General features: G+C 47.7%; 3 protein-coding genes across 3 annotated transcripts in view; 1 reads left to right on the top strand and 2 right to left on the bottom strand.

Moving 5' to 3' along the window:
• Rim2 (replication in mitochondria 2) overlaps window positions 1-26,374 on the top strand; it is a 145,851-nt gene continuing 119,477 nt past the window's right edge. The window contains exon 1 of the mRNA XM_076901976.1: window positions 1-12. The gene's annotated coding sequence lies outside the window, so the exon portion shown is untranslated. The remainder of the gene's footprint in view (window positions 13-26,374) is intronic.
• LOC143426834 (venom allergen 5) lies at window positions 62-5,236 on the bottom strand. The gene is made up of 7 exons (XM_076900508.1): window positions 5,141-5,236; window positions 2,549-2,670; window positions 2,346-2,433; window positions 1,927-2,084; window positions 1,508-1,608; window positions 629-723; window positions 62-252 (listed from the first exon to the last, which is right to left on the bottom strand). Exons 1-7 carry the CDS (start codon window positions 5,145-5,147, stop codon window positions 206-208), a joined length of 618 nt encoding a protein of 205 aa, XP_076756623.1. The 5' UTR covers window positions 5,148-5,236; the 3' UTR covers window positions 62-205.
• Ache-2 (acetylcholinesterase 2) overlaps window positions 15,848-26,374 on the bottom strand; it is a 57,973-nt gene continuing 47,446 nt past the window's right edge. Inside the window, exons 4-6 of the mRNA XM_076901923.1 lie at window positions 20,906-21,069; window positions 18,249-18,406; window positions 15,848-16,131 (exon numbers count right to left, since the gene is read on the bottom strand). Coding sequence (XP_076758038.1) covers window positions 16,013-16,131; window positions 18,249-18,406; window positions 20,906-21,069 — 441 coding nt within the window. The 3' untranslated portion in view covers window positions 15,848-16,012. The remainder of the gene's footprint in view (window positions 16,132-18,248; window positions 18,407-20,905; window positions 21,070-26,374) is intronic.

Genomic DNA, 26,374 nt, shown 5'->3' with positions numbered 1-26,374 from the left:
CTTTTCTCGAAGAGTAATTAGTCGAATTAATCATAAACATGTCTAATAACAAACTTCAGTTTCGTTAGATTAACCAGAATTTATTTCTACAATTACAGACTATGTTTCAGAGACTAGATTAATGAACTAGATCAAACACGCGATGATCTATCGATCAGCCTCGACGTTTGTTCGCCGACAGTGATATGTACAAAACGTACAATTGTTAACCGTAACTGCAGTACGCTCCTAGATAGTAATTGTACGGTCCAGCTGAAAAGGAAATAACTAAAATTCATTTCCGACTTGGCAACTTAAGAGGAAATGGAAAGATCCATTTTGTCGACGTTAAATTAGCCAGCTTTATGCGTCTGCCTGAATAATTATTGGGCAATATTTTTCATGTAGGCGAAATCAGTTTCAATGGTAGTCACTTTTAAATTTCGTTTCGTTATCTCTTACGCATGTTAAGTAAAAAGGCATGCACGCATACATAATGGACAAATTGAACGTTGTAAAGATGTCTCTTCCTACGAACTATTCAAAGGGAGCGGAGCAATTTCCTTTTTTTTCGCTCGCAATGAATACTTTTTATCTACTTTCATAGATCAGTCCTGATGACTGGACACGATTATTCTATGAAACTCACAACAAAGGCCTGCGTATCGATTAGAATAAAGCATCCCGTAGCTGTCACAAGCAGGCTGTCCCGATTGATACAGTTGAAAGCCGACCACGTTACCGCTGCAATGCAAAAGAATAGTTTCCAGTTGAGAAAAACAATGCATGCTGCGATAATAAGATAGGAACCTATTTTATTGGATAACACGTTTCAACTTGGACTTAAAAGCACCGTCAGCGTCTAATCTCGCTTGCTTTATCCTCGAAGCTCTAATTTTGCTTTTACTTTTAATATCAATTTCTCCAGTTCCGCGCTTTGATTCGTTCTCGCTCTTTTTTTCCGGTTATTTTTCTCTTCCACCTTTGGTTTAGAGGATGAAGAAAATTCGATCGGACCACCGATTCGTTTATGATTGAGGAAAACCGAGGCCTCGGATCCTTTCTGAGTGAAAAAAGACGAGACGGTACAAACGCGTTCAATTTGTCGACGGTAATAAGCTGCCGTCCGACAGGAAATACTCGAGGAAGGAGGAAAATTTATGGGAGGATTCAATACGCGTCGCGTTTCGCCGGGAGAGCCTGCAGCTTTTCCCACCAGAAATATCGAGGCCAACGATTTTCCTGCCTGCTAGAATCGTCAAGGTCGATTAAAAATTTGATTCCAGATAATCTCGAGCCTATTCTACGTCGCATCCAATCTGAATACGATCTTAAGGCGGTAGATTTCCATTAACGAAAGAAATTGGTATAAAAATAATAATAATAATGGGATAGTCCACTGTTGGACACGTGTCCAATCCCAAAACAATTGTTCTCCCAGTCGTTTTGTCCGCAGATTCCCCTGCTGTTCTTACTTGCGTCGAATGGAATCGAATCGAGTGTGGATCAAGAGAAATAGAATTCTCACCCGGGCCCATAGTTGCAGACGTAGTTCCTAACGTAGCCTCGAGCAGGATCGTAATAGAAGGAGTAGCCGCAGCCTACCAGATACGTGTCGGCCCAGACAAGCTGGAAGTAATTTAAAACCTGCTTCATCCCCTTGCATACTCGAGATTGCTCGCCTACGGTCATGGGTAAACTTTTTTCAGAAATTCCTCGAATACGTGCCCCCCGCGTTCCCTCTGTTAGTTTACTCTAGTTACAGATGGTCTCAATTCGCGAATTACCCTTTACAACAGGGGCTCTCAAGCTTTTTTTGTGGCGTAGGGCAAAAATGCGCATTGTGTAAGATTGAGAACCCGTGTTCCATAATAATACCGTCAATCTTCTCATCTCGCTAGTCTCTCAAATTGTAAAACGTTTTTAGAAACCTGAATTACTATGAACCTGAGTATAGTGACCAGTAGTCTTGGTAATGCGGCCTGTATAATGTTGCACTTCGCTGAACCAGTCGTTGATTATTCGTCGCCAATTAGGTTGGTCGTTGTACGGTTCCTGTCTGCTTATCCACCAGAGCGCACAATTTTGTCCCACCGCGAACCTGCCTGAAGATAGATCGTCGTCAATCACGGTTTATAGCTTGTTCGATTTTCGAAAGTTATGGAATCGTTCGATCCGACTTATAATAATTTCTTCGCTATTTTAATTTACATAAATTCTCCGGCACCTAGATTGGGAAACGGGTGGCGGAAGGGGACTGAGAATACGGGATTAAGTCCTCGAGTGTTTCCAATTGTCCAGGGAACGATAATCAATATTAACGTCCCATTAATTTTAAGCGTCGGATTAACTGCGAATCTACTCACGAACGTCTCTCTCACTGCGGCTGTCGTGCGTCTCACCGCATCGATTTGCCCAATTTTGCGCTTTCGTGGCCAGTTCATCGTCCCAAGTCTGAAAAAAAGAGTCGTGGTTAAGGCGTGTCAAAGATAGTGCGTTCGATGCGTTGCCCGCGCACTTTTTTCCCGTTCCCTCGAAACAAAGACGGCTATGACTGATTGTTCCTTACGATTTCCCTCATGTTAGCTGCGCTGGGTTGCCCACGAATCTGTCCTAGAGACACCAGTTGTCTCAGTCGATTATGCTCGTCCAAGATGGTTTGTTTATCCTGGCAGGACAGTCCAGTGGATCCTGGAAACGAATTTCTTCATTACTTCGTGCTGAACAAATTAAGGGGAGCTGTGAAAATTTTTCCTTAGTAGTAATCGGTCGAAGAAATATTGAATATTATCAAACATTAATAACTTTCGACGAATAAATTGCTACAATGCTTTCTTTCCTCTTTCAGAATTGACCAACTCTCTGGAAAAGTTCGCCAAGAATCTGCCTCAACGGCGTTCCTCCTGTGTTCCCGCGGAAAACTTTTGCCTCGTCGTATAGTTCCACCTTTTAGCGTCTCGAGTTAGGACCGCGAATGCAAATTTTCACGCCGCTCGCGACCAAATCGACAATCCAATTTCCTCAATCCTACTCGAAGCAAGTTTTACGTAGCTTCTCTCGACTCGTTTCGATCGCTTTTGAGGTGAAGATATTGGAACGAGTCATTGGAACCACGACGTCCGTGATGTTGCGCGTACAGTTAGACGCGGAGTTCGAAATTCGAAAATTCGAATTTGAATTTCAAATTCTCCTGGCTGGGACGAAAATCTGCAGAATCGACGGAAAGTATTGTAACGCGTCGGTCGCGCGTGAAACACGGGTGTTCGCCGAGGATCGAACGGCGTTTAGAATAATAATTCGATGGACATCTTGGTGGTGCTTGTAAAGCGCGCGCGCGTTTACACGGATTTCCCGTAATTAACCAGCGACTGCTTTAATTCGCGAACGCAATCGAATCTCGCAGCCGCGCGCACCGTTGAATACGTTTATTTTTAGCGTCGAATCGATGTTCACCGTCGTATCGAAATGTAATAGATTCCAATTTTCTCCCTGTAAATAATGTACGGGCTGAATTATTCATGAGAACAGTCAGCCGCGCAGCTGGACGAAAAGCGGAGCAATAAACTTCTCTCGCCTCCTCCCGTCTTCCCTTTCCTCCGCTTCTCTTCCACGTTTCCTTCCATCGTCCTTTTAATTGCATCGCATCCATTCGTCGAGAATACTTTTCCCTCGCGATTTCCAATTTTTTCCCCTGCTTCGATAACCGCATGCATATTTACTCGCGAAGGCAGGATTCGTTCTCCTCTTTCCTTGTTCGAGGAATTCCCGAAGTCGTTCTTTATCCCTCGCTCGGGTCCGTACCAACCAGAACAGCCACGTATTTACAGTTACGCCTGGCTATTTTTAATTGCGCATAATTAAATTTAAATTTAGCTTGAATTTGTATTCACCATGCCGCTCGAGGTTTCTTCTCCAAATGATTTCCTCTTTCAGGGCCCTCCGTGTAAAGTAAAAATTGTTGTAGCCAGTCTCGTCCACCGCGTATCGTTCGCCACGTCTGGTTTCGCTGAATTGTACGATCTCGCAGGCATTTTTTTTAGCGACTTCGGTTCTGCCGGCAGGACTGTTGGGACGCGTCGGTTTCCCTTTTCCAGCGGAAATGAGGTGGGCTTGGCCGGTACGTAACGATTCGGTCGACACCTGCTAACTCCATTCTCCTCCCGTAGCTACCCGTTAAATGGATTTCGTGGGAATGGACTTGCCAGCTTGTTAAATAAATAGTCCCCGGCAGCTGGCCTTCGTTCAAAGTTTCCTAGTTATTTCCATTCCCTGGCGGGAACGTCTGCTGTGCTCGGGTGTAATTCAAATTTTCGTAGCCCCTCTTCCAATCGGTAATCGATTTTTCACCGCACAAGAATCTCCCCAGCGGAATTTCCGAATTGGAGATCGCGCGAACGGGAATCGATCGCCTCGTCCGTGAAACAGGATTTTCGCGCAGATTTTCACCACGATATCTCGGAGCTGGCACCTCGGTTCGTTCGCTTCCACCCTCGATTCGCAATCGGAACGTTTCCGCGCGGGCAGATCGCGAAACGAGACGCACGATCGTTGACGAACTCGTTTAATTGCCGTTGGAAGCCGACGTTACGTCAGTCGCGGTGCGAAAACAAAGGAAGCTGCTTTTTCGCGCGATAATTAGAGGAGCCGTGCTTTGAGAAGAAACGGTACAATTAGGAGGTGAGAAGAAGAAGAAAAAAAAAACAATCGAAGGAGCGACCCAGTTTCAACGTCCAGGAAGCGGAAGCAAACGGACAGAAATTCAGCGAGCTGCACCTTATCAGGCACAGTACACGTCGTGGAGATAGTTCGAACGGTTCTTTCGTGAGACGAATCACTTGGACTCGAAGCGTACGTGTCTAAGGATGAAGCTGAAGGACATTGACAAGTGCAGCGATAAGAACGAAGCTATCAGAAGTGAATTCTTCGACTTCAACGCAAATCAAGGCCGATGGACGATCGTGTCAGTGGAGAACAGTTCGCTGGCTGTTTGGATCTCGATATTTCTTAATCTTCTTGGCACTAACTTCATCAGCTTCTACGATTCCCAAATTTGTTCTCTTCTCTCAAGTTTCCATTCTCCAGATGATCTTCTTCTCGACGGTAAAATGAATTAATTCAACGAAACGATGTTTAAAATTGATTTAACATCAGTTCTACTCACTTAGCATGGTCTTCCCAGCGCACGAGGGCCACGCAGCGTTCGCAGAGGTCGCAGACACCACGATCAAGATTAGTATCGACCTCGTCGTACTTCTCACCAGCATTTTCTCAAAACTGCAACTTTCTGGAACGCTACAACAGAAACGACAAGGCGCGGGAAGTAGACTGAAACAGGTGGTGCGCCCGTTTGGACGATAATATCGACCGATTTGCGAGTCTGAACCGGTCGTCGGAAGCAGACGGACTAATAGCTGACCACGGTCGCGCACAGGCCTTTATATTCATCTGTTCCATGGCTTGAACCATGAATTGTTCGCGCTACCAGTTTCCATGGTGGGGACTGGTTGCATAGGTCAGGACGAGAGGTTCAAGGTCGCCGTATCGGATGCAAGGAGGATCCTAATGCGCTTCTGTTCTGCGTTTAAATAGAAATCAACATTGTACGTCGGTTCGTCTTCTAGTTTTCCTGAAGAGATGGTAATAAATGCTTTCCATCCGTCGAGAAGCTTCGAGCTTGGAGCTTCGATTGTTTTGAACCGAACGATCGAACGCTTTCTCTTCTTACGGTAAACTTGTTGGAATTTTCTGAACGCTTCATCAATAATCGTGAAATATTTTTACGATTCCTGTAACTCTTTCTTTTTTAGTACAGATTAAATCGGTATATTGACCAGTATTGGAACGATCGGACGTCGAGCCAGACTGCTAGGCACCTGAATAAAAAATGAATTATTCTCACCACGACTCTTTCTCCGAAACGATTGATTATTCGTGGCATTTGCATATCCAGATTTCGGTTCCGATCAGTTTTTCGTTTCGATTTAAACGACTTCATTTCTGCCTGGAACCCGTTTAGAATATCCCCCTGGTTCTCTTAAATTTACTGCTCGAACGGAGACGTTCCCCTCGCAGGCATTAACGTCGTCTGAAAGAACTCGAGGCGTATATTTTCGAGTTTCGTATGTAAATAGAGGCGGGTACGTTCGCGAAATCGTCGAAGAGACAATTAGGCACGTACTTTTTACGAGTGTCGCCGGTAAGTTTCGAGAAACAGAGGCATTAGTCGTTAAACGGCACCGAGGGCAGGGCACGTTTGTTAAACTGACGCTCGAAATGATTTATCCCGACGCGGACGTGCAAAAACCGGCGCTGTTCGTGAATGCACGTTGCATCGGGCCCGTGCACTTTGGAATGCAAATTCCTCCGACACCTTGCGCGGCACCGAGAAAATTTTCTCCCGCGAAACGTGTCCTGCGTTCCGCCTTGTCTGTTTCGATTTATTCTCTACCGATCTTTCTACCATCTCCCGCCAGTTTCGCCATCAAAATTCTGCCAGAGGTACTTGGAATTAAATTTCGTTCGCGTTCAATTTCAGGGCATCCGGACGTATCCGCGGATTCCCGTCGATTCGATGCCATCCGGTTCTACCGATTGCTAACGATGGAGAACCTCGCCGGCACCTGTGCTTATTTCAATCGCGAAGCTTTCTGGTTCAACGTAAAGAGGAAGCGAATCCAGAGAAATCTTCGACCAGTCTCCAAGAAGCTTTGCCGATTTCTTAAGTTTCTGATCCTCAATCTTCTTCTGTTCTTATAAAGTGACGGCTCGTTTCTCAGCTATCAGCATCGTCCCTAGCGAAAAGCCAAATTAAAACGCGTCGTTAATTGTTCTATGTTTTACTATCGAAATTGAGACTTACTGTCTTTCAGTGGATCCGGTGTTAAATCCTCGGCTAGGTTTCTCGTAGCATATAAATCTTCCGTTGTGAGATTTCTCAAATCGACGTTCTAATTCCATCTCATCAGAAGTTCGTTAATTAGTATCCTCCTAATTGGACCGGCGTTAATCAAGAGTTGTTAATTAGCCTCTTAATAATCAGGATCCCCTTGCTTGGCGTTTAATTAAGGCCTCGTTAATTCGAATTTGTTTGTTCGCACCGGTTTAATCGACGCCTGTTAATTAAGTTCGAAATAATTGAAATTCCAACTGGGATTCCAACTTGGTCCTAACTCTGGCCGATCGAAGGTCGTTCTAACGAAACTTGCGGGGCAATTTTCTTCGGTGGGGGGAACAGTTCACGGTCTGAAAACGAGATGAAAACAGCTGTGATAACAATGTCGCGACGCGTCGCGGCGATGGGATCTCTCTCGAGGAAGCCAGGAGGATGGCGGAAGGACGAAAAGATCCTCGAGCTCGTAGTAATCGTCGTATCGTTTATTTTTCATTTTAACTACATTAATTTCTCTTATACATAGCATCATTTTCTGTTCTCTTCATTTCTTCTGTTTAATCATTACGTACAACGGTGTAACATTTATAATATCTTTATCTATCTCCCTCTGTTTTGCTCGTATCCTAACAACGTTTAACGCGACACACAGTTTCACAGAGTTTGTGTTCTCCCCTTTCTCTCCCACCCTCTCACCCTCTAGTTTCCTCTTTCACTCTTGCACGCACACATAGATACACGGCTCCATTCTCACCCTTACTCTCTTTTTTTTCTTTTTCTAGTATATACTCGTTTTCCTTCCCCTTCCGTCTCTTCCTCTCGCTTCGTCTTAATATCCCGTTTCACCCTTCCCCTATTTTTGTTCGGTATCCGCTCGTCTCGCGCCCGTTCTCCTTCTCTCACCCACGAATTTCCGTCGACGAAAAGCGAAAGCGCGATTAACTCGGTGCAAGTGTGTCGCACATACATACGCACATACATATAATATATATAATATATAAAATTCAATCGTGTATAACTATATATAGAATATGTCTGCGTGATATGCTGTTATATCATTATATATATTATATACATACATGCACGATACGTGGTATTCCCCTCGCGTTAGTCGTTAATTAGCGCGCTAAGACAAAGTAAAGTTTTCCCCGCCCCTTACACCCACCCCTATTCCCCCCGCCTACTCTCTCCACTAGAAAGCTACTCTGCACTTTTTTCTCTCTCGTTTTTTTACTCTTGATACGCGACTAAAGCACATAGAGAAGAGAGGGTTTTTCTTTTTTTTCTTCTTTTTTTTTTTTAATTTTTCTCTTATTCTTCGTTGAGCATTTTTGTTCGTTTGCTTGCACTTCGAGATGCAGTGGAACATGAGAAAAATCTGAGCAAAAACATGGAAACCACGCGAGGACCGTTAAACAAATGTCGGGGGAGCGGAGGTGAAAGAAAGAATTCCTTGAAAACGTTGAAATTAATACGTCGCTAGAAGAGACCGTTCCCTCTTTGGGGGGGCTCGTTAAAGCGTCCGGCTGGTTGATCGCATTTTTCACCACGGCGGTAGATGCTTTTTCGTCCCAGCGAATTCCAGCTGGCTCGTCTCGACGCCGCGGTGGTTACTTGGCGGGCGAATCGGCCGCGTTTTCCATAGGAAAGGGGCAGAGGCGAACGCTCCGTGGGAAATAAAGCAGCGGCGGTGTTTGTTGCACCGGAATCGAGGTGTTGGCCCACTTAGGCCGAGTTTGTCCCGTAGAAACGATCAAAGGGGCAGCTTTGAAGCGCGCTCTGGGGGGTGCACCAGGTGTGTGCCGGCGTCTCCTCTATGCACACGCGTATTCATCTGTTCCTTTTCACCGTTTCCATCTTCGCCTCAAAGTATATATGGAGACTGGTTGGCTCGCGGCATTTTCGTCTTTCCTTCCACCAACTCCCGCTGCCCTTCTTCCGTTCAAGGTGCACGCTCGAGAGAAAAGGAGAGCAGAAAATGAGTAAAAGACTCGCGTTTCTGCCTCGTGGAATAATTTAGCAGGCTCCTCGAGCCACGGATACGTCAGTATCTATTTTTAACTCCCTCCGAGGATCTTAATTCGCCGTGCCCCCGATCACGTTTTCTAATTGGGTTACAGATTAATTCGCTGCGAATCAGAACGGTTGAAAGTTTCACGCTTTCGAGGATCGCGGATAGAACGATTCGAAAGAGCGAAGAAGAAGAAGGAGATGACGTGTGGAGAACGCCGTGGTCTCGAACTCGCACTCAACATTTGATGCATCCTCTTCCGGCTCCGTTTTACAGGAAACCATCTCCAGTCTGCTTTTTCCCCCGTTTAAGCGGATTCACAGCGCCCGCTACTACTTCCCAGTAGTATAGCCCTACGCTTACACCGACCCTCTTTCGGCTAAGTACTACTCTCGCCTTCCTTCTTCTCGCTTCCTCGTCTTTTCTCACGCGAACGACTCGCTCCCTCTTTTCTCTCCCTCTTTCTGTTAGACGCTGAAGGAAAGAAAGTACTGTCATACCTTTTAGTCGCTTTAGAACTTCGCGTACCTCCGCAACCCCCTCGCCACGGCCATTACCATCTGTTTCTCCCACATTTTTCTGTTTTCTCCTTTCCTTTTCCTTCGTTCTCTCTTTCATTCCTTTCGTGTGACTTGGTCGATAATCGTTGGGCCAGCGGTTGGCGCGGTTCGATTACAATTTCGCCTGATCGATGAGACAACAAAATGTGAACGAACGTCGCAATGAAATTTATAAGAATCTTGAGAGTACGTGAAGATTTCTTCTAGTAACGATACGAATTAATTGGACAACTTACACTGGAATCGAATTATTCGATTTTAAGGTACGGTTGGATGGGACGAGGCGGGCGCGCAGCAACAGGGATCGCTGTTTTTATCCTCGTCAACGGGGACACCAACAATCGTAGAACGAGAAATGGAATATCACGGAATAATCGAAACGAAAATTGATAAATTCTTAATTACTCGGCCGAGAGGAAGCGAATTTCACGGGAGCGTCGACGCCCGATATCGGAACGCGTCGACGGTGAACGAGACGACCGCGAGCTCCATCGGAATGAAACTGCGTCCGCGGCGTTCACGCGCCATCGAGTTATTTAATTAGCGAAATGACCGCGCGCGATTTTTCCGTTTTTCCCGCTGATCCACCGCCTCGTTAAAGCGTTTCTCCCACGTCGATCGATTCCTCCCCGCGTTCCCGGCTTATTAATGCGCCGTCCGTTAACTGGTTCAATTGGTATCCACTGCTTTTTTCTCTTCGTCCCCCTCTCCATTCTCGTTTTTCTCGTTTCCTTAGCTTTTAAAAGGGGGAGAGAGAAAAAAAGGGAATTCTCCACTCGTTCGCGGCTTGTTAGCACTGCTCGCGTTTTCCTCGACCCCTTTCCCTCCTCACGTTCGTTTGCTCGCCCCGTATTTCATTATTCAATGAACAATCAGGGACGAAACGCGGAGAACACAGCTTTTTCCAAGGGCGTTCCTCCTTTCTCTCCTCTCGAAACGATTAGGCCAGTACGAAAGCGATTCTGTCTTCTGAAAAATATACGTATATATATTATATATATATAGTGTCTTGTTAATCACTCTGGCCGTCTTGAATACTGGCCGATCTTTCCTCTCGCATCCCGGATTGGCAAAATAATTAGTCGTTCTTACGGGGGTTAAAGGATGTAGAAAATACGAGACGCGATGCTCTCGAGTAAAACGTAATGGTGCTCCTGGAAAAAATGTTTTTACCACGTTGCCGCGGATTCTTTGAATATTCATGTGCATCGCCGCGTCCGTCGGCCATATCCCGAACGCATCGATCGCGATGAATTATACGCTATGAGCTGCACACGCAGGAACAAACTATCTAAAGACAAATATTGACCCATTTCGGTCCCCAGACTTCCACAGACCGCGTTCCGCGGCTGATTATGATTTCATCGACCGCTCTCGGTCGCTCGCGCGATCGATGAACAGCGGGAAAAGAGAAAAAGAAACCGAACGAGACGGACAGACGTTCTGTAACGAGAAACCGTGCGAATCGAGGATGAAGAAAAATAGACGAGGAGGAAAGGGCGCGTCGGCTGTCTGTGGATAGACCGCGACACGGGTCAAGCGTGTTTCACGTCGAGGCACTAATTCTAACATTAAGTTTTCACGACAAGACGCATGGGTAATTAGCTAATGATATGTGAGGACGTGCTTAATCGTTAATGAGAAGGGTGCGTCCCGACGCCGTGGAGGCGTGTACGGACCAGCAGAATTGCTCGCGTAATCTCTAGCGAAGGTGCACGCCGATACGGTGTCACCGTGGAGGCTACCGATCACTCGCTGCGATGATCGTTTCAATCGAGATAGAAGTCGTACTAAGATTAGGTTCTGGGTTAGGTCCCATGTTAAGTGTTAATCGAATAGGCACCGCTAATAGTTACAGCTAGGTTTCGCGTACAGCTTAAGTTAAGGACTCCGTTTAGGTCTCGTTAAAATTGTTCCTTAGGCCCTCTGGTTTAGGCTTGAGCTTTGTTCCGTGCAGTACCCTGTGTCTCTTAATCCTGTAGAATTGTATTCTTCGTGTGAACGTTCGCAGAGTCTCGCGACGCTCGTAAGAGGCGACGAATAATCGAAAGGAAAGGTTTTGATCGACGAGTGATACGGTGGCCTTCAGAGTGACAGTGTTAGGCCCGTGATCGAAGCCTACGACGGACGATAGTCTAGAGCCGACGATATAACTTGGTAGAAAATATGTTCGCACTACTTCTTTGTTCTGCTGCTTTCTCTCTCCCTTTCTTTCTCGTTTTAATCAAAATACCAGATCCTTTCTCTCGCTCTATCTTTCTCTCTCTCTCTCTCTCTCTCTCTCTTCCTCTCTGTTCACGCTGCGTTCTCTTATTTTTTTTCACTTCATTTCGTGTGTGTGCTCGCGCTGTCACACGATGATTAAACGCTCGATGCTCTAGCTACAAAAAGATCTCTAACGATAGAATCAACTCTCGCTATATATGATATATTTATATAGGTGATATGTACCAAATGGAAGATTCATGTTTCAGCGTGCCGTTTTCCGCGAGACGAGCGCGAATCCATCCCCTATCTCCGTCCTCTCCTTTCGTTAAGCTCGTTCCAGAATTTTTTTCAAGGGTTTTCCCACCGATAGCGGCAACCATCGAAGCCCTGGGGTATTAAATGGTCCTCTCTAAAGCCACGCGACAGAGATAGCTTCTGAAACTTTCCAAAAATTCCTCGAATTCGTCCCGGGTATAGCAGAATACTTTTGGGGCCGGGTATCGAAGGACGGATGGTGCTTTTTGCGCAAAAAAAAAAGAGAAACAAAACAATTGTTCGAATCGTACCGTCGTTTGGCTAATTTTGATTCCCTCCTGTAATAATTAATAGTCTCGATTCTTCCTCTGTCCTCTTCTCGGCTCGTCTCGCGCTAAACGATCGCGGCGCTCTCGCGGCTGTTGCACTGCGACTCGGAAAATCGTCGGATGGCCTCTTAAAACGGTATGTATATGCGTATATCTATCTTAATCGATCACTGTGTCTAGAATGTCGCTGTGCGGACATCTCTACGTCACCGAGCAAAATATTACACGGGTGCCTTGAATCGTCTTACGTCTACTTGCTCGACGGCACACGTAATTAGATATACAGCTGCATGTATATTTATATGCGTATATAATATATATATATATAGATATGTATACTGCATAGATATGTATATATATATATTTATAATATGTATACGTATATGTACATTGCTTAACGATACTCTTAAGTTTCTATTTTGTTCTTGTCAACGTGTTTTACGAGATTAATCCACGGGGTGCCATTTCTCTTTTAATACGCACGTGTCCGTTTTTTTGCGTGTGTATGTGTGTAAGTGTTCCTTTTTTCGTTTCCCTTTCCCAGTTGTATTCTGGCAGCCGTGCGACGAAGCTGAGAAATCGCGTTCCTTTTTTTTCTTCCTCTTCTTCCTCTCGCTACCCTCTGCTAACCCTTATCCCTTCGCGTTCCATGGGCGCACGAAACGTTCGTCGTGCGTTTTTTTCCCTTCCTTTCCTCATTCCTTTTCTCCTCTTTCGCTCCGTACTCCGCGCGGGAAACGGAGGAAAAAAGGCCGGGAGAACGAAACGAAATTATTTGTTCGTGTGCTCGCGTTTCAACCCGAGGGAGCGTTTTTCCTTCGTTGCGTTCCTTCCGGTTGCACGTTCGGGGTGATCGATAAAACGTCTGTTCGAAGGTGGAGAAGTGTACAGCGGTTCAGAATTGACTCGAATATAGAAGCTTCGTTATGCTTTTAATTTCACCTTTCCTTATTTCTGATTCATCCCTTCCTTCTCCGTTCAACGAGCGCTACCGTTTCAGCGGCCGCACCCTTGACATTCACTCCGGCTCTCGAGGGTCGCTCGAGTTTGACCTGGACTCCTCCTCTCTCCCAGCGGACCCTTGGATCCCACTCTACTTAGAAACGACAGATTATTTTCTCACTGTTAATACTTGCGTGATGCATCATTTTTTTTTCTTCTTTTATTTATCTTTTTTTTGTTCTTTTGAATATTTTCTAGCAATTTAATTTATCTACGGTAACTTCACTGACTGGTATTGTCATGTTAGCTGTGCCCATCTTGAAAGTCCAGATCAAAGATGTTCCGTTCTCTGTTCGTGGTCCATGCTATCAAAATTTTGCTCCTTCAGGGATCTCGGTGTGGACGAAATCGTAGCGTCGCCCGAATTTTCATCCGATCTCGGTGGACAACGTTCCACGGAGCTGAAAAACAATTTGAAATGACGCTGGTCAGCGGAGGAATGTAGAATATGAAGTTTCTCGCGCAGAGATTTCCAGAGAACGGTTCGCAGTCGCGTTGTTGGATGTCCTCGGCGATAATTTCGGCATCGATGTGGAAAAGTGGCGCAGAGATCGATGAGAGATGATTGTACACGCGAAGGCTCTCCCTTAGGCCGTGGGGGTCGTTCCTTTTTCTTCGATAAAGATTTATTGTCGATCGATAGACGCGTGTCGTTTTGAAGCCGTTCACTATTTTCTCCTGTCCAGGAAAGCCCTGGCGATTCGTATTTTATTTTATGGCTCTTTCAGAGCTCCGGTTAGAGTGCTGAGGTGGGTCCGTCGGAGCCTCCAACAACGTGACGTACATTCTACCGTTCTACGAGGAGAATAACGATCGACAGGTGGTGCTGACCGATTGGCGCATCACCAGGAGATTAGCGATTTAGCCTCTTGAATTCGAGAATAGTAATCGGATCTTATCCCGCGAGGCGGGTTTCAAAAATCCAAGGGGTCGTGGTTCTCGAGGAATGGAAAAGTTTCGGTGAAACGTGTCGTCGGAACGGGGAGTTTATTTATAACGATCCCGTGGGTCGGAAGGTCGACGGTAGGAGAGGCAAGTTTGTTCAATTTCGCGGAGCGGGCAAGCGGAGCGTGAATTCCTCGGGAAACTGACACGACCCGCTCCCCTCTTTCCACTTGGCCGTTTTTCGTCTCGACGAGCAAGTGGCACTCTCAGTTCGAAGGCGTTCTACAGCCACCGCGAGGACACCAGTCTGCACTTAACCCGTTGAATTTTCGAGGGCCCTCCCCGGTGAATCCTTAAGCCGGTTTCTAACGGTCCACCGGTTTCGGGAGGACGGCGATTCGGAGACCGCTTTATAGCCGATTCGAGCGCCGTTTGATCGTTCGGTCGGATCGAGTGTCTCGTCGAGGATTTTAGCGAGCGCTGGATTCGTTTCAGTAGATTTCACGAAAGCGTCGGACACGTTGGGTCTTGTACAATGGTACAAAATATATCTGTCCTCGGTTCCGCTTCAATCTCGCGTGCTGCGTCCCTTTTCGAATGGCAGAATCGAGTCGATCCAATTAGAGGGCCAGGCACAATCGATATTATACATTTTCTTGGCTGTTGCGAAATTTTTAGCTACATCCTTGTCCGTGGGATTCTTTGGGCCGCGAATGCTGGAAAGGTCGACTGTTCTCCCTCGAAACGAAGATTCCCCGTGTCCTTTCTTACTTTCGAGGACGCTGCGTCTGTTATTCGCGAGATACTCGAAGGATCTCAGACCGGCCGGGTCGGTCCACTTTCTTCCTTCGGCGCGCGAAACTTTTCGAAGGCAATCTCACTTTGAAACTCGTGCCAAATCGTTTCGAGACCGCTCTGAACTTTTTAAAAGGCAACAATCTTCGGCCAGGAGAGCCGTCCGACGTTCGGTTCCCGGATTGATCAGCGGTCGTACGAATGTCTCGAGAAGGATTGGCAAAAGCGTTCGTATCGAAGCTCTGGATCGGATCCAAACGGTTCCAGGGTCCCTCCAGTCCGGCGGTGGTCGTTCTTATGTAAAACCGAAGCACTTGTTGCGTTTTGCTAATGAAACTTTTCTATCATCAGCCATCGATTCCGAGGAACAGGTGGTTAATACCGGACCGGCGACTGTTTATCTAAAAGCTGTGGAACACGTTCCCCTCTGTCACGGTATCGATCCAGCCGCGTGTTATTTACGCAAATTGAACGTCCGTGCATTATCATCGAAATCAGACCCACGGAATCGCCCGGCGTCCAGCCCATTTTTATTCAAATCCCCGGCGGTCGATGGTATTTTTAGGACAATCGATCCGTCCTCCGCTGATTCGTATCCAGTCCACCGAGATTTGACCAGCCTTATTTCGCTGAATTTTTCGTTCTCTAGCTGGCGAGCAATCGATCGGCCGACCTTCCATCGTAGCCCAGGTCCCCGACGAGACACTCGAGCGACGTGTAACTCGTTAGGCTGTCCTCGTTTCCCGATCGGCTACGTTCATCGATCTTTCCAGCCTTGTCCATTAAAATCGCCGCGGTCGATGCTCGCCGTGGTGGTCCAGACAGGTCTGCTTCGCTAGGAGCGAGACGTCTCTTCGAATATCCTTCGGATGGCGATCGTTGTGTCCTTGTTCCGTATCGAGAGGGGAAAGCGGTCGTTCAGATGGTCAGCCGTGGGGGGATCCGTTGATCCACCGAAACGATTTAACAGGGGCTGTTAAACCACTAACGAGATCCTGGACCGTGAACGAAACCCTGACACCAGTGCAACTGTTCGAACCCCGGATTGGCCGGCTCTAAGAAGGCTCACGATCGATAAAGGCTCCCTCTTGCTTCGCCTTTAAATGACTCTGGATAGTAACAGGATCGCGGACAGCACCGTGATCACCGGAGAGTTGTCCGCGTCAGCCGCGCCCGCCGACACGCTTGAAGCTACCTGGCAGGCCTCTGGCGCTGGGTCTGGAACAGAACGAAACGGCGATGGTAATTAAAATATGCTCAGAACGGCGCAGGAACCGCGGATAAAGTATTCACGAGCTCCCGACCATGCCATTCGTTAACGGGATTCCGCGGGACAGAGGGAATTCGTCCCGCGTTCATTCGCAGGCCTGATAAATATTCGATCGCCTTAAATCATCATCCCCAATCGAATCTCTGATCTCGTATTCCGTTTGAAGCGCGGAGCGACGAGCTGCTGCCGCGGGAAAGAAAGAAAGAAAGAAAGAAAACGGGGGGGTCGGGCAACTTCTCCCGGGGAGTTTCTTTTGTAATCTCTGCCTTGGACGGGAATTCCTCGTGAAATTGCGTCGCGGCGGGGCGCGAGGTGGGGAGGCGCAGGCAGGAACGCGGGATAACGAGTTTCCGGTTTGTCGGGTCGCTTCTAGGCGAGCGTGTAATCTTCAGCGGCCGGGTAACCGAGCTGCCGTTAGTTTTTCCACCGCCAGCGAGCAAATATTTGCGTTTGAACGCGTGGTCTTGATTCAGGAGAAACGCAAGGTACACTGGATATCCCCGTAGGATAATAAGAGAGAGAGAGAGAGAGAGAGAGAGAGACGCGGAGACAATAGTTGTCGCGCGACGAGGCGACCAAGAAGATTCGAGTTTCTGGGAAAGCGACCGAGTCTCGTGCGAGAGGCTATTTTCAAGCGAGACGGGGTGCGAAAAATCGTTTCACCCCTTGGCTCCGGCTGGTACGCGACTCGAGAGGCCCGGATTAAATAAGAAAGTTCGATCGCGAACGGCTCACGCGATTCTGCTGGTCTATTAGGAAAGGAATAAGTCGATCCTTGGTAATAACCAGCTCGCTCGAGGCCTGTCGTATCAAATTTCTCTTCCACGAGTAACGCTGGTTGATAAATAAATAAATGTAACGTACGTGCAACATATATGTAAGAGGTTGGTAGTTATTTACGTCTCGCATCGCGCAGACTACTCGCTACTTGAGAGTTTAACGGGCAAAGTTAAACAGGCATTAAGGCGATCCAATGTTCTCCCGAATTACAACGGAGATTCCTAGAATTGTTCCCGAGTTTCCTATCGAGGGTAACCAAAACGTGTTAGGGTACGGCGTTGATCGATGGAGGCATTTGCGCTCAGTGGACTCGGTATTTTGTGGTCAGACAACTCGTACACGATTGAGCCGGCGGATACGTAAAGAAGAAAGCCGGGTTGTATTCGGTTTTCCGATATTAATCCGGGAATTGCGAGCGCGCTCCAGCCGTCTGCGGTCGGGTCGATTTTCCTGGACTTCCGATTGATCACTTTTCGAAAGACTAAGCGCGTGCAAAAGGGGTGGGAAGGGCGTTGCGAGAAAATGTTCCCGTTCATACCACCTCTGCACACCATTCTGTTAAGCTTCGCGAATGTTTTTCAACGACGAGTTGGCTCGTCGTTCGTGGTTAACGGGTTTAAATAACGAGGGGAAGTAATTTCTCGTTCGAGGGGACGAGAGTCGGGCAAGGGGAGCGCGACGACAACGAATTCGATTCGACCAAATACCAGCTTTAATCCGAGCAAACGATCTCGAACAAACAAACGCCGGGAATTATGCGGGGGTATGCGAAACGAGAGCACGCGTGGCTGGAGCGTGACGTAGCGATAACAACCAGATAATGAAACGCGGAAACATGGAAAATCTCGCGAGTATCGATCGGGCCGGCTACTTGAATTATTTGTCGTGTACCCAGCCTTGCGGGTACCACGTGGGCAATTTCCAGACATAATAATTGATTCAAATGCATTAGGGAAACGTGGTATCGATTTTCCAAGCCAGTCCAATAGTTGTGACATTGTGGTATGGATGGATGGCGCTTTTTGTGCGAGTAGAAACGATTTAGACGTAGAACAAGATTAGTTGGATTCGTTTGGGTCAACGAGAAGATGTTGGCGGTTCGCTGGTGGTGTCTCTCCCTATGAATTTGGCAATTTAGGGTTCGATTCAATTTCGTTCTTTGACGAATCATTTGGTGGTTGCACCCTAAGCAAAGAAATATGGAATCGTTAGGACCAGCAGAGGGAACGAATGAAGGATAATTGTTAAAAGAGAGGAGAGTATTCGGAATGAGGTTTACACGGACCTGGTACTCCCTTCAACTTTGGCAGGAACTCGTTCCAGAAAGCGCAGTACGTGGTGCGAGGTCCTTTACCAAGGCCAGCTTTTTCTGCGTCGAAAATGAAGTACTGCGGTCTGTCCCTGGAATATGGCGGCCACGTAGTCTCGTTGTCCATCGGTTTCCTGAAAAAAAAAAATTGCCACGCTATAGTTTCAAGGGAAATACAGAGAATCTTCCGTTCAAACTTTGTCTTCGACCGCGAGTTTAAAATCCTGTCTGATTTAGGATCTACTTGTTCCACTGTGCTGTTCCAGAAAGCGGGGACAACGCGAAACGATCGTAGGTCTGAACTTTATAACGAACGTGCGTGATGATACGATTAAAAAAATACAACGGTTTACGTCCTCCTTTTCCTTCTTTTTTTAATAATCGCTGGCGAATTAATTGGCGATGTTACGGGAGAATCACTTCGCAGGTAATTAATTTAACTTACGTATACGGTCGAAGCGTCGCGAGCAGGGATAGTTAACTGGTTTCGTTTAAAATTAATAACAACCTGCGACGGCTAATAAATTGGACAGTGGCTTGGCCTATCGGATGGTGTTTTATTAATTATTGAAAGCGCACGCCTGACTGTTATTAGCTCATCTTGCGTATCAATCAACACATTTAACCCAGCTGTTTTCCATTAACCAATTGATGCTTGACTGATCGATCGATACGTATTTTTCCAAAGGAAACGTCGACCTCTGAACAGCCCTCGAAGGCTGTCTAGAAAGCCTACCGCGGAATCACGTTGCCACTTGCAATTAGCAGGAGAATCTAGAGCACGTGGAATCAGAAATAGCTCGACCTTTTTTTCGTTGCTCGCAATCATTTATACCGATTGGAATGTCAGCTGAAGCCTGACTACAAGGTTATCCAGGGACCCTCGAATAAGACGCGGAGGCAACGAGGCGAATTACAACAGGAGAACGAGAGACGGAGGACAGACAGAAATAGAATTAACGAAGGTGGTATTGCACGGGCATCAGATACCGTCCGATAAGCTGATAATGCCAGGGAAAAAAGAGAATCCTGAAGGCTTTTGATGGATGATGTCCGCCTGATGCGCGACATATCGGGCTCTTTTGTGTCCGACGACGATAAATAATTCCTCAGCTTCCGGTAACCCAGATTGAAAAGTCGCCTCGTTGAACGCGTTGCGGCCTTGCATTCGTTAATATTTAATTGCTGTCGTCGAATACAACGACACCTAGGCCCGGGATTAGTTCGTCGGTTGACTTTACGCTCGTCCAACTACGTCACCAACTTCTGGAATAACCTTCTGGAATTATTAATCGAGCACAGATATAGCGTGCAATGTCTATTTTCGCTGCAAAGGTCGTCGTAACGAGAATTTTCATACTCTACTTTTTTGGGAGCCGACAGCGTACCATCCAAAGCTCGAAGACGTGGATCTTTGAGTCGAGAACGTCGCGATCCTTCTCGATTATCAATTAAACTGATAAATATCGCTCCAGTCTCCGATCCAACTTTGGAGGTTCGACTTTTTTGGAACACCACGGTGCAGCGGACTGCTGCGTCCATTCGCGTCTCTGCGCGCAGACTTGGTTTCGCGTTAGTTGGTACAAAGGGCTTCGAGATTCCGCCAGAAACGCTCCTTTTTGAGTCCGTTCGTATGCAAGTCAAATTTCTTTTTCCCAGAGAGTCTCCCTCCCGCGAAATTCTTCAGCTCTTTATTCCGCCGGCTATATTTCAAACGAGGCCAGACGTGAATACGAAATGCAATTTTAAGCAACCACGGCTGGGACGTGGTTTTTAAATAACCAGCGAAAGGGATCGACGCCTGCTCGACAGCCGAGTGAACTTTCAGAAATACGTCGAGATAAATGAGCTCAACCTTCTCCTCGTCCTCGGCTGCGAAATACCAAACGGCTGGATCGAAATTTTTGTACAACGCATCCGAGGGGATGGATGGCGCGTAAAAAGCGAAGAACATTTCGCGACAGAAGTCATCCACTCCTGCGGGGCGATAAACTGGAATCTCAATAACTTTGTCTTGCCTCGCCCCGTTCAAACAGACATGATTTACGAGCGAGTAATCCCGCCAAGATGAAATATCGTTCGATCCTCATCCCATTAAGCGAGCCATTTTCGCGGAACAACGCCATTCAATTATTTATGGCGACACGTCGAAAAACACTGTCCTCCTTCTCGATGCCGTGGGAATTGCGCCCAATCCTGGCCACGGATGCAACGTCCGAGCCTAATTCGGCACGACCTCAACGACGAAACCGTGTGCGCTGCAAACAACACGACGATCGATAATTTAATTCCTTTAAGAGGGAAGAAGAATCGACTCCCGTCGATAGAGTCTGTAGCTTCCGTTAGGAGTTTTTAATAAACGCGAATAGTCGCACGTGTTTGGAGAGCACATTTTGGGGACGCTACAACGACGACTTCACCAAAAGAAATAGGTCAGAGAGGACGGATCAGAAAGTTTCCATAAATTCTGTACACCCCGAAGGAGTGCTTAAAAAATTTCCCTCCAACTGGAATTCCATCCGAAAAAGTCAGCCCAATTTCTAGTCAGTCGACGGAGTGGCGCCGAAAAGCCTCCAGGCAAACTTTCTACGTGGACACCGTACGGTTCTACGATGCTTAAGAGGGCAACTTACCCGGAATGCGCGAACTTGGAGAAGTAGGTTATCATCCTGAGAGACAGGCTTCGTTCTTTGTCGCTGTACTTCAAGGAATTGTTCAGAGGGTGCCCGAACACGTACTCCACCTCGTCGCCGTGCAGCACGCCCATCCACTCGCCCCATAGATTCGTGCTGGTCCTCTGCAACAGATAGTAACGCGTGTTATCGCCAGCATTAAACGTTCACCCCCTCGAATACGGTTTCTCTATTGTCGTCATGTATCAACCCGTGGCCCAAACGGATCGACTCTCCTCGCCGTTGACGCGATATCGCGTCGCTATTAACCACCCCTCACCCCCGTGGATCGTCAGCCAGTTTTCATTTCGCCCCGCGTTCCTGCCGGGAAATTGACTTCCACCGACCTGTGGAACTGTGTCAACGTGTTCGGAAACAGAATTTTAGGCAGCGGTGGGCAATTAGTTTTTTTTCCCCTGGCCGAGCGATTAATTATTTCGCGAGGGGACACGGGTGTCGCAGGGCAGCCCGTCCTCTCATCGATTCGATTTAGTGGGCAGAATTAAAAGGGATACGTTGTCGGGTGGAATTTAATGAAAAGCTAGCTTAAATTGTAACGCGAGCCTGGCTAAGCTTAAATCTAATTCACACCTGGAGCTCTGATCCAGATGTAACCCAGATACCATTATGCCGGTGACCTACTTCCGCCCGTTCGCCGAATCATCCATGTCCGTCAGCGATAATGTAATTAAATTCGAGGTAACTCTCGTCTAAATTGGATTTAACGGCGTTCCCATATTCTCGTCTTGATTTTTTCCATCGCGCTCAATTATTTTAACGAGAAGAACGAGCTGGCAACAGCATCGTGACTGGTTCGAAGGACTCGGCTTAGATCTCGGCTACTGTAGCCCTAATCTACGCGTAACTTGGACGCAATTAGGACGATAATCCAGTGTGGCGGGTACCATCGTACTCGCGTCGCACCCTGCGGCGTACAGCGAACAGAAGACAATACACCCTTCATCTTCGATGGTCGAGACGGACGATTTAGGAATTTTCGTCTATTCAGTACTGTATTAACGAGTATCGACGATACGTTGGACGTCTGGCTCAGCAATTAACAGAAAAGGATGGCGCACGGTAATTTGGAAAGTCTGCAGGCACGCTGATAGCCCAGCACACGGTCAGGTGTCTGCCAGGGGTTGGAGTTATTCTGATATAGCGAGTGGACCGAAATACAGAGTCTTTAGAGGATCAGCGAAGCGTCAGCGGACCATAGAAAGGGACGAGCCTTCTTGCCCCAGGACACGTCCCCCGTTATGATTATCGTCCCGATCCTGTTTCAGCTCTGGCCTAGGGAAAATTGCAGCTCGACCCAGAATCGCTGGAAATTGAACGTTTGTCCTCGTGAATGCAGTCGCTCGTCGTGGTACAATGGCCGGCTCGTTGTTAACTTTCGCTCCCTTTGACGAGCTGCCCACCCTCGGGTTCACCGAGGAGTTTCAAATTTTTCGTTCGCTCCAGTCGAATTTCCATTTCGATTCCAGCGGGCTGACAAGTGTTCGCTGACGCTGGAGCAGCTGTTTCGAAACGTGGTAATTAATTAAGGGCAGTGATGAAGCTTCCGCGGGGGCTGTTCCCCGTGGAACGTATGCAAACGCGGAAGAACTCGTTCGAAGAGCTCGATCACTCGATTAATTTGCCAAGTTTTTCGAACGACTGCGCTACGTGTATCTGTTAGTCGTCCATAAGGGAGGACAAACACGGCAGCGAGTACACGGTGTTATTTAAATCGCTGTATTTGCCACGGCAATGCAAATTTACTATGTTTACAGACGTCCTGGGACGGTATACGACGCGAAGCCGCTATTGATTTTTATAATCGCCATCCAATAGCGGGGCGAGCGCCCGTAAAATCTCGGCCCGCGTAAAACTAGGATAATTTATTGCCCTTGGTCCCGCGTAAACCTCTCTCGCGACTGAAGAATCGATAGCCAATCGAATGACGCAAACCTGACCTCCCTGTCCGAAATCCAAAACCAATCTAATCGCGGTCGTCGAAGGAGGCGCGTATTGTACGAGATAATTCCCTAAAAATTTGACTTCCCTTCGAATATTTGGTTTTACAGTATTCCCTGCTACGATGGCTGTCTTATCAACTGGGCCATTTATTGATTCAGCCCGGTGTATTCTTAAATCCGGGCCGCATCCGCCGGAAATAACTGGAAACCGGCGGCTAATACGACGTCTCGTCGAGCCGTTGAGAAAGGACGAGGGAAAAGCGACACAATGGAGATCGAGCAGCGCGGGTCGGATTAAATTCGATTTAATCCGATCTCGAGGTCAGACTGAATTACACCCTGATCTTTAATTGACCCGTCGTGCCTTCGTAAAAATAACGCGCGCACGGTTCCTCGCGTGTCCCGCTCGAATCGAGCAGGAAACGTGACGTCAGCCGCGCGATCGACAGGTACCAACGCGATACAATTATTTCTGGCGTCCCGCTCGCTATTTTCACCGAGCTCGACCGCGAGAGCGAAGCGAGAGGTTCCGTATTTAATCCCCGCGAGCTGTGCGAGCGATATTTCCCAGTTAAACGTTCGCGGCGAAAGATAATCGCGATTGCCGCGCGAAACGGTGCAGCAGTTCTCGAAGAAGGATGGCTTTGTCCCCGGTCGTCGAGTGGATTCTTTTATCAGTTCGTAGGTGGAACGGTCGAAATTACTCGGGAGGACGAGTTCCGGGGACGCGTTGGTGCGCGAGGCAGCGATAAATCTGGCTCGAGGAAACGCGGGATTGCGGATCCACCGACGGCCCTTTGTTTGCCCGCCTGCTATTGAATCAGTCGTCGCGTATTAAGAACCACCTCGAATCTAGATTCGACCAACGAAACTTTCGAATGGCTCGGCTTCCTGCAGCAATTCGCGGGGACGGATTAATTTTGCACGTCGACCGGAACGCCGCGGAACTTCTCGCGCGAGTTCACGAGTAACGCACGCAAGTTCGCGTCGAAAAACTGATTAAAAGTGGTCGCTGGAAGCTTGACGATACTCGAGGTCTAAGTGCGGACAAGTTTGAAGGGCTTAACGACGGTCCACGGTGTAACGCGACATTAATTTGAGGATCGAGTGGTCGATGAACATTAAACGTCATTTATATTCGACGGTTGCAGCGCGAACTCCCTCTCAGCGGAAGGCTTTCGTCGCGCAGAGTTTTCAGACGCGTCCTGAACGATCGCGTCGAGAAGTTTCGCGGAAAACTCGGACGGGGACTTGGTACGGCGCTACGTCGAAGTCGAGAGCTCGATTTTTCGCGAACAGAGCCGCTGAACAGTCGATATGAAAACACGGTTTCGTTTCGACGATTCCTCCGCGTTCCCTCCACCGTTGGAATTAGATTTATAACAGCGATTCGGAAGCAGGAGCCCGTGAAACGGTTGAAAAATAATATTCCTACTGAGGGGGATCTAGAAACAGTTTTCCTTGAATTTCCATCGGACAGGAGGAAGAAACGAGCTTTGCGCGCGCTCCCGTTGAACGAGAGAAGCTGCGAACGCGGCATTGTCATTACTACGGACGTCTGTGTTCGGTAAACGTCGTTAATTTTAACGATCCTTAAAATTACAAAGGCAACAGCGGAAGGGCAGAACGAACTGTGGACGAAGATCGGTTAAAGAGAGAGCCCAGGGGCGAGCATAATGATACGACGATCGATAACGGGCAACGGTAGTCGATGGACGTCTGAAATTCCGTTACGCTGCTTTAATAAACGCCCATCGAACGGCATCTCTTAATTAACTTGCTCGCCGTCCGTCTGTGCACCGCGTTCGAATTACTGGCTCGAACCCTTCAACGTTAAATCGTTCCAACGGCGAATGTCTCCCGCGTTCCTTCGAATATCATCCCGTAATATAAAGCCAGACTTAACTGCTTAACGAAAGTTCGATCGCGTCCGAATTATCGTCGACAGTCACCGCTCGCTCGACCTATTTCACTTGAACGGCTACTTTCTACCGCGTCTGACTTATCGTCGACCACCGCCACTTAAGTCCCGACCTGTTTCGCTTAAACGTCTCGAATTTTTTCGCTTCGAGTTGATGGAGCTTCGGGAAAACGCTCGTGGGCGTCCAAAGAAATTAAGCCCGTTTTCGTCAAGGACAGCGGGGTTTGAATGGGACCGCTTCGTCGTGGATTTACCGAGACCAGCGTCCGAGACGCGAAGCGAGAGTACCTTTCCCAACGGATCTCCTTTCAAAGAGCGATACTCCGTGCCGCGTTGTCAATAGCTACCGCATCCTTTGGATCCGTTCTTTTCAACCGCGTTCCCAACGCGGCCAATGAATGACCCCGGCGAAAAAAATCGTGAAACAGGATTTCCAGCCGGGTCGATAATGAGGTTCGTCGAGAGAAAAACTGGCCGGCGAGGGGATCGAAGGCAGGCCTTTCAGAAAAACGCGGCCTCGTTTCCATTAATTCCTTTGGCTAATCGCTCGTGATATTCATCGCTCGGTGAATCGGCCGGCTTATTTCTGGCTACGATTATTTCCTCGACCGGGGTCTTAATCGATCTGAAAGAACAGGTGTATCACAGGATGGCTTCGTCATTTCTATTTTATCGATGCTTAAAAGTAGCCAACGCGCACGGAATTTGTAGTTCGCAACGGTAAGGAAAGACGCGCTACGCTCGTTTCTCGTTTGCGGTTGGCGGAGCGAAGGAAACGGCAACAAGAGTTGGAAATTTTTGTCACGCGGGACGACTAAAGCGAGAAAATCAGCGTGCGCTGATGGACGAAATGTGTTTCGACTTCGCAGAGAAGCTCCGCCGGATGTAGGTACCTACACGTGTTCTCCAGGGCCGTGCATTTTCTTACTCCTCCTCCCACGCCTCGACTTTAACCCGTTTCTGACCCACTTATCGGCTTTGAACTTGTTTCGCCCCGGCTCGAAGGGGAACTTACGACTCGCTCGTGTGTCCCTTCATTTTTTTCCACGCTCCATCCATCTATCCTTTGAAAATGAACCGGGAACGGAACGAGTTTCCACTTTTATCGCCCCGTCTGACGACCAAACTTTTCCCAGGCAGAATTCGAAATGGAATAGTAGAGGGAAGGCGGGTGGGGCTGAACTTGCTCTGCAACATTATTCTCCCGATCAACGGGGACTGTAAAAGATGAGGAAGAAAAAGTTGGTTAAGAGTAAGGGAGGAATTAAATTTTCGACAAACGGAGAAACGTCCGTGGCGGTGGCCCCGTTTAAAGCGACTTCTTTCTCCGAGAGATAGAAAGGCAGGTGTCGCGGAGCACCGCGGAAGAAAACGAAAAGGAGTTAAAGCGGGGTTGGTTTAAACGGCTGGCGAAACCGTTATTAAGATTACGGCGGGCGCGCATGAGTAATGACATCCTCCTTTGCTTCCACCAGCGTTGCCTGATAAATTACCTCCTCCGCTAATTACTTGGGCCTCGGCATTCCGCTTACGCGCGTTTCACGTCCC

Source organism: Xylocopa sonorina, chromosome 9, assembly GCF_050948175.1.
Source record: "Xylocopa sonorina isolate GNS202 chromosome 9, iyXylSono1_principal, whole genome shotgun sequence".
NCBI lineage: Eukaryota > Metazoa > Arthropoda > Insecta > Hymenoptera > Apidae > Xylocopa > Xylocopa sonorina.
This window is presented reverse-complemented; position numbering and strand designations above follow the sequence as displayed.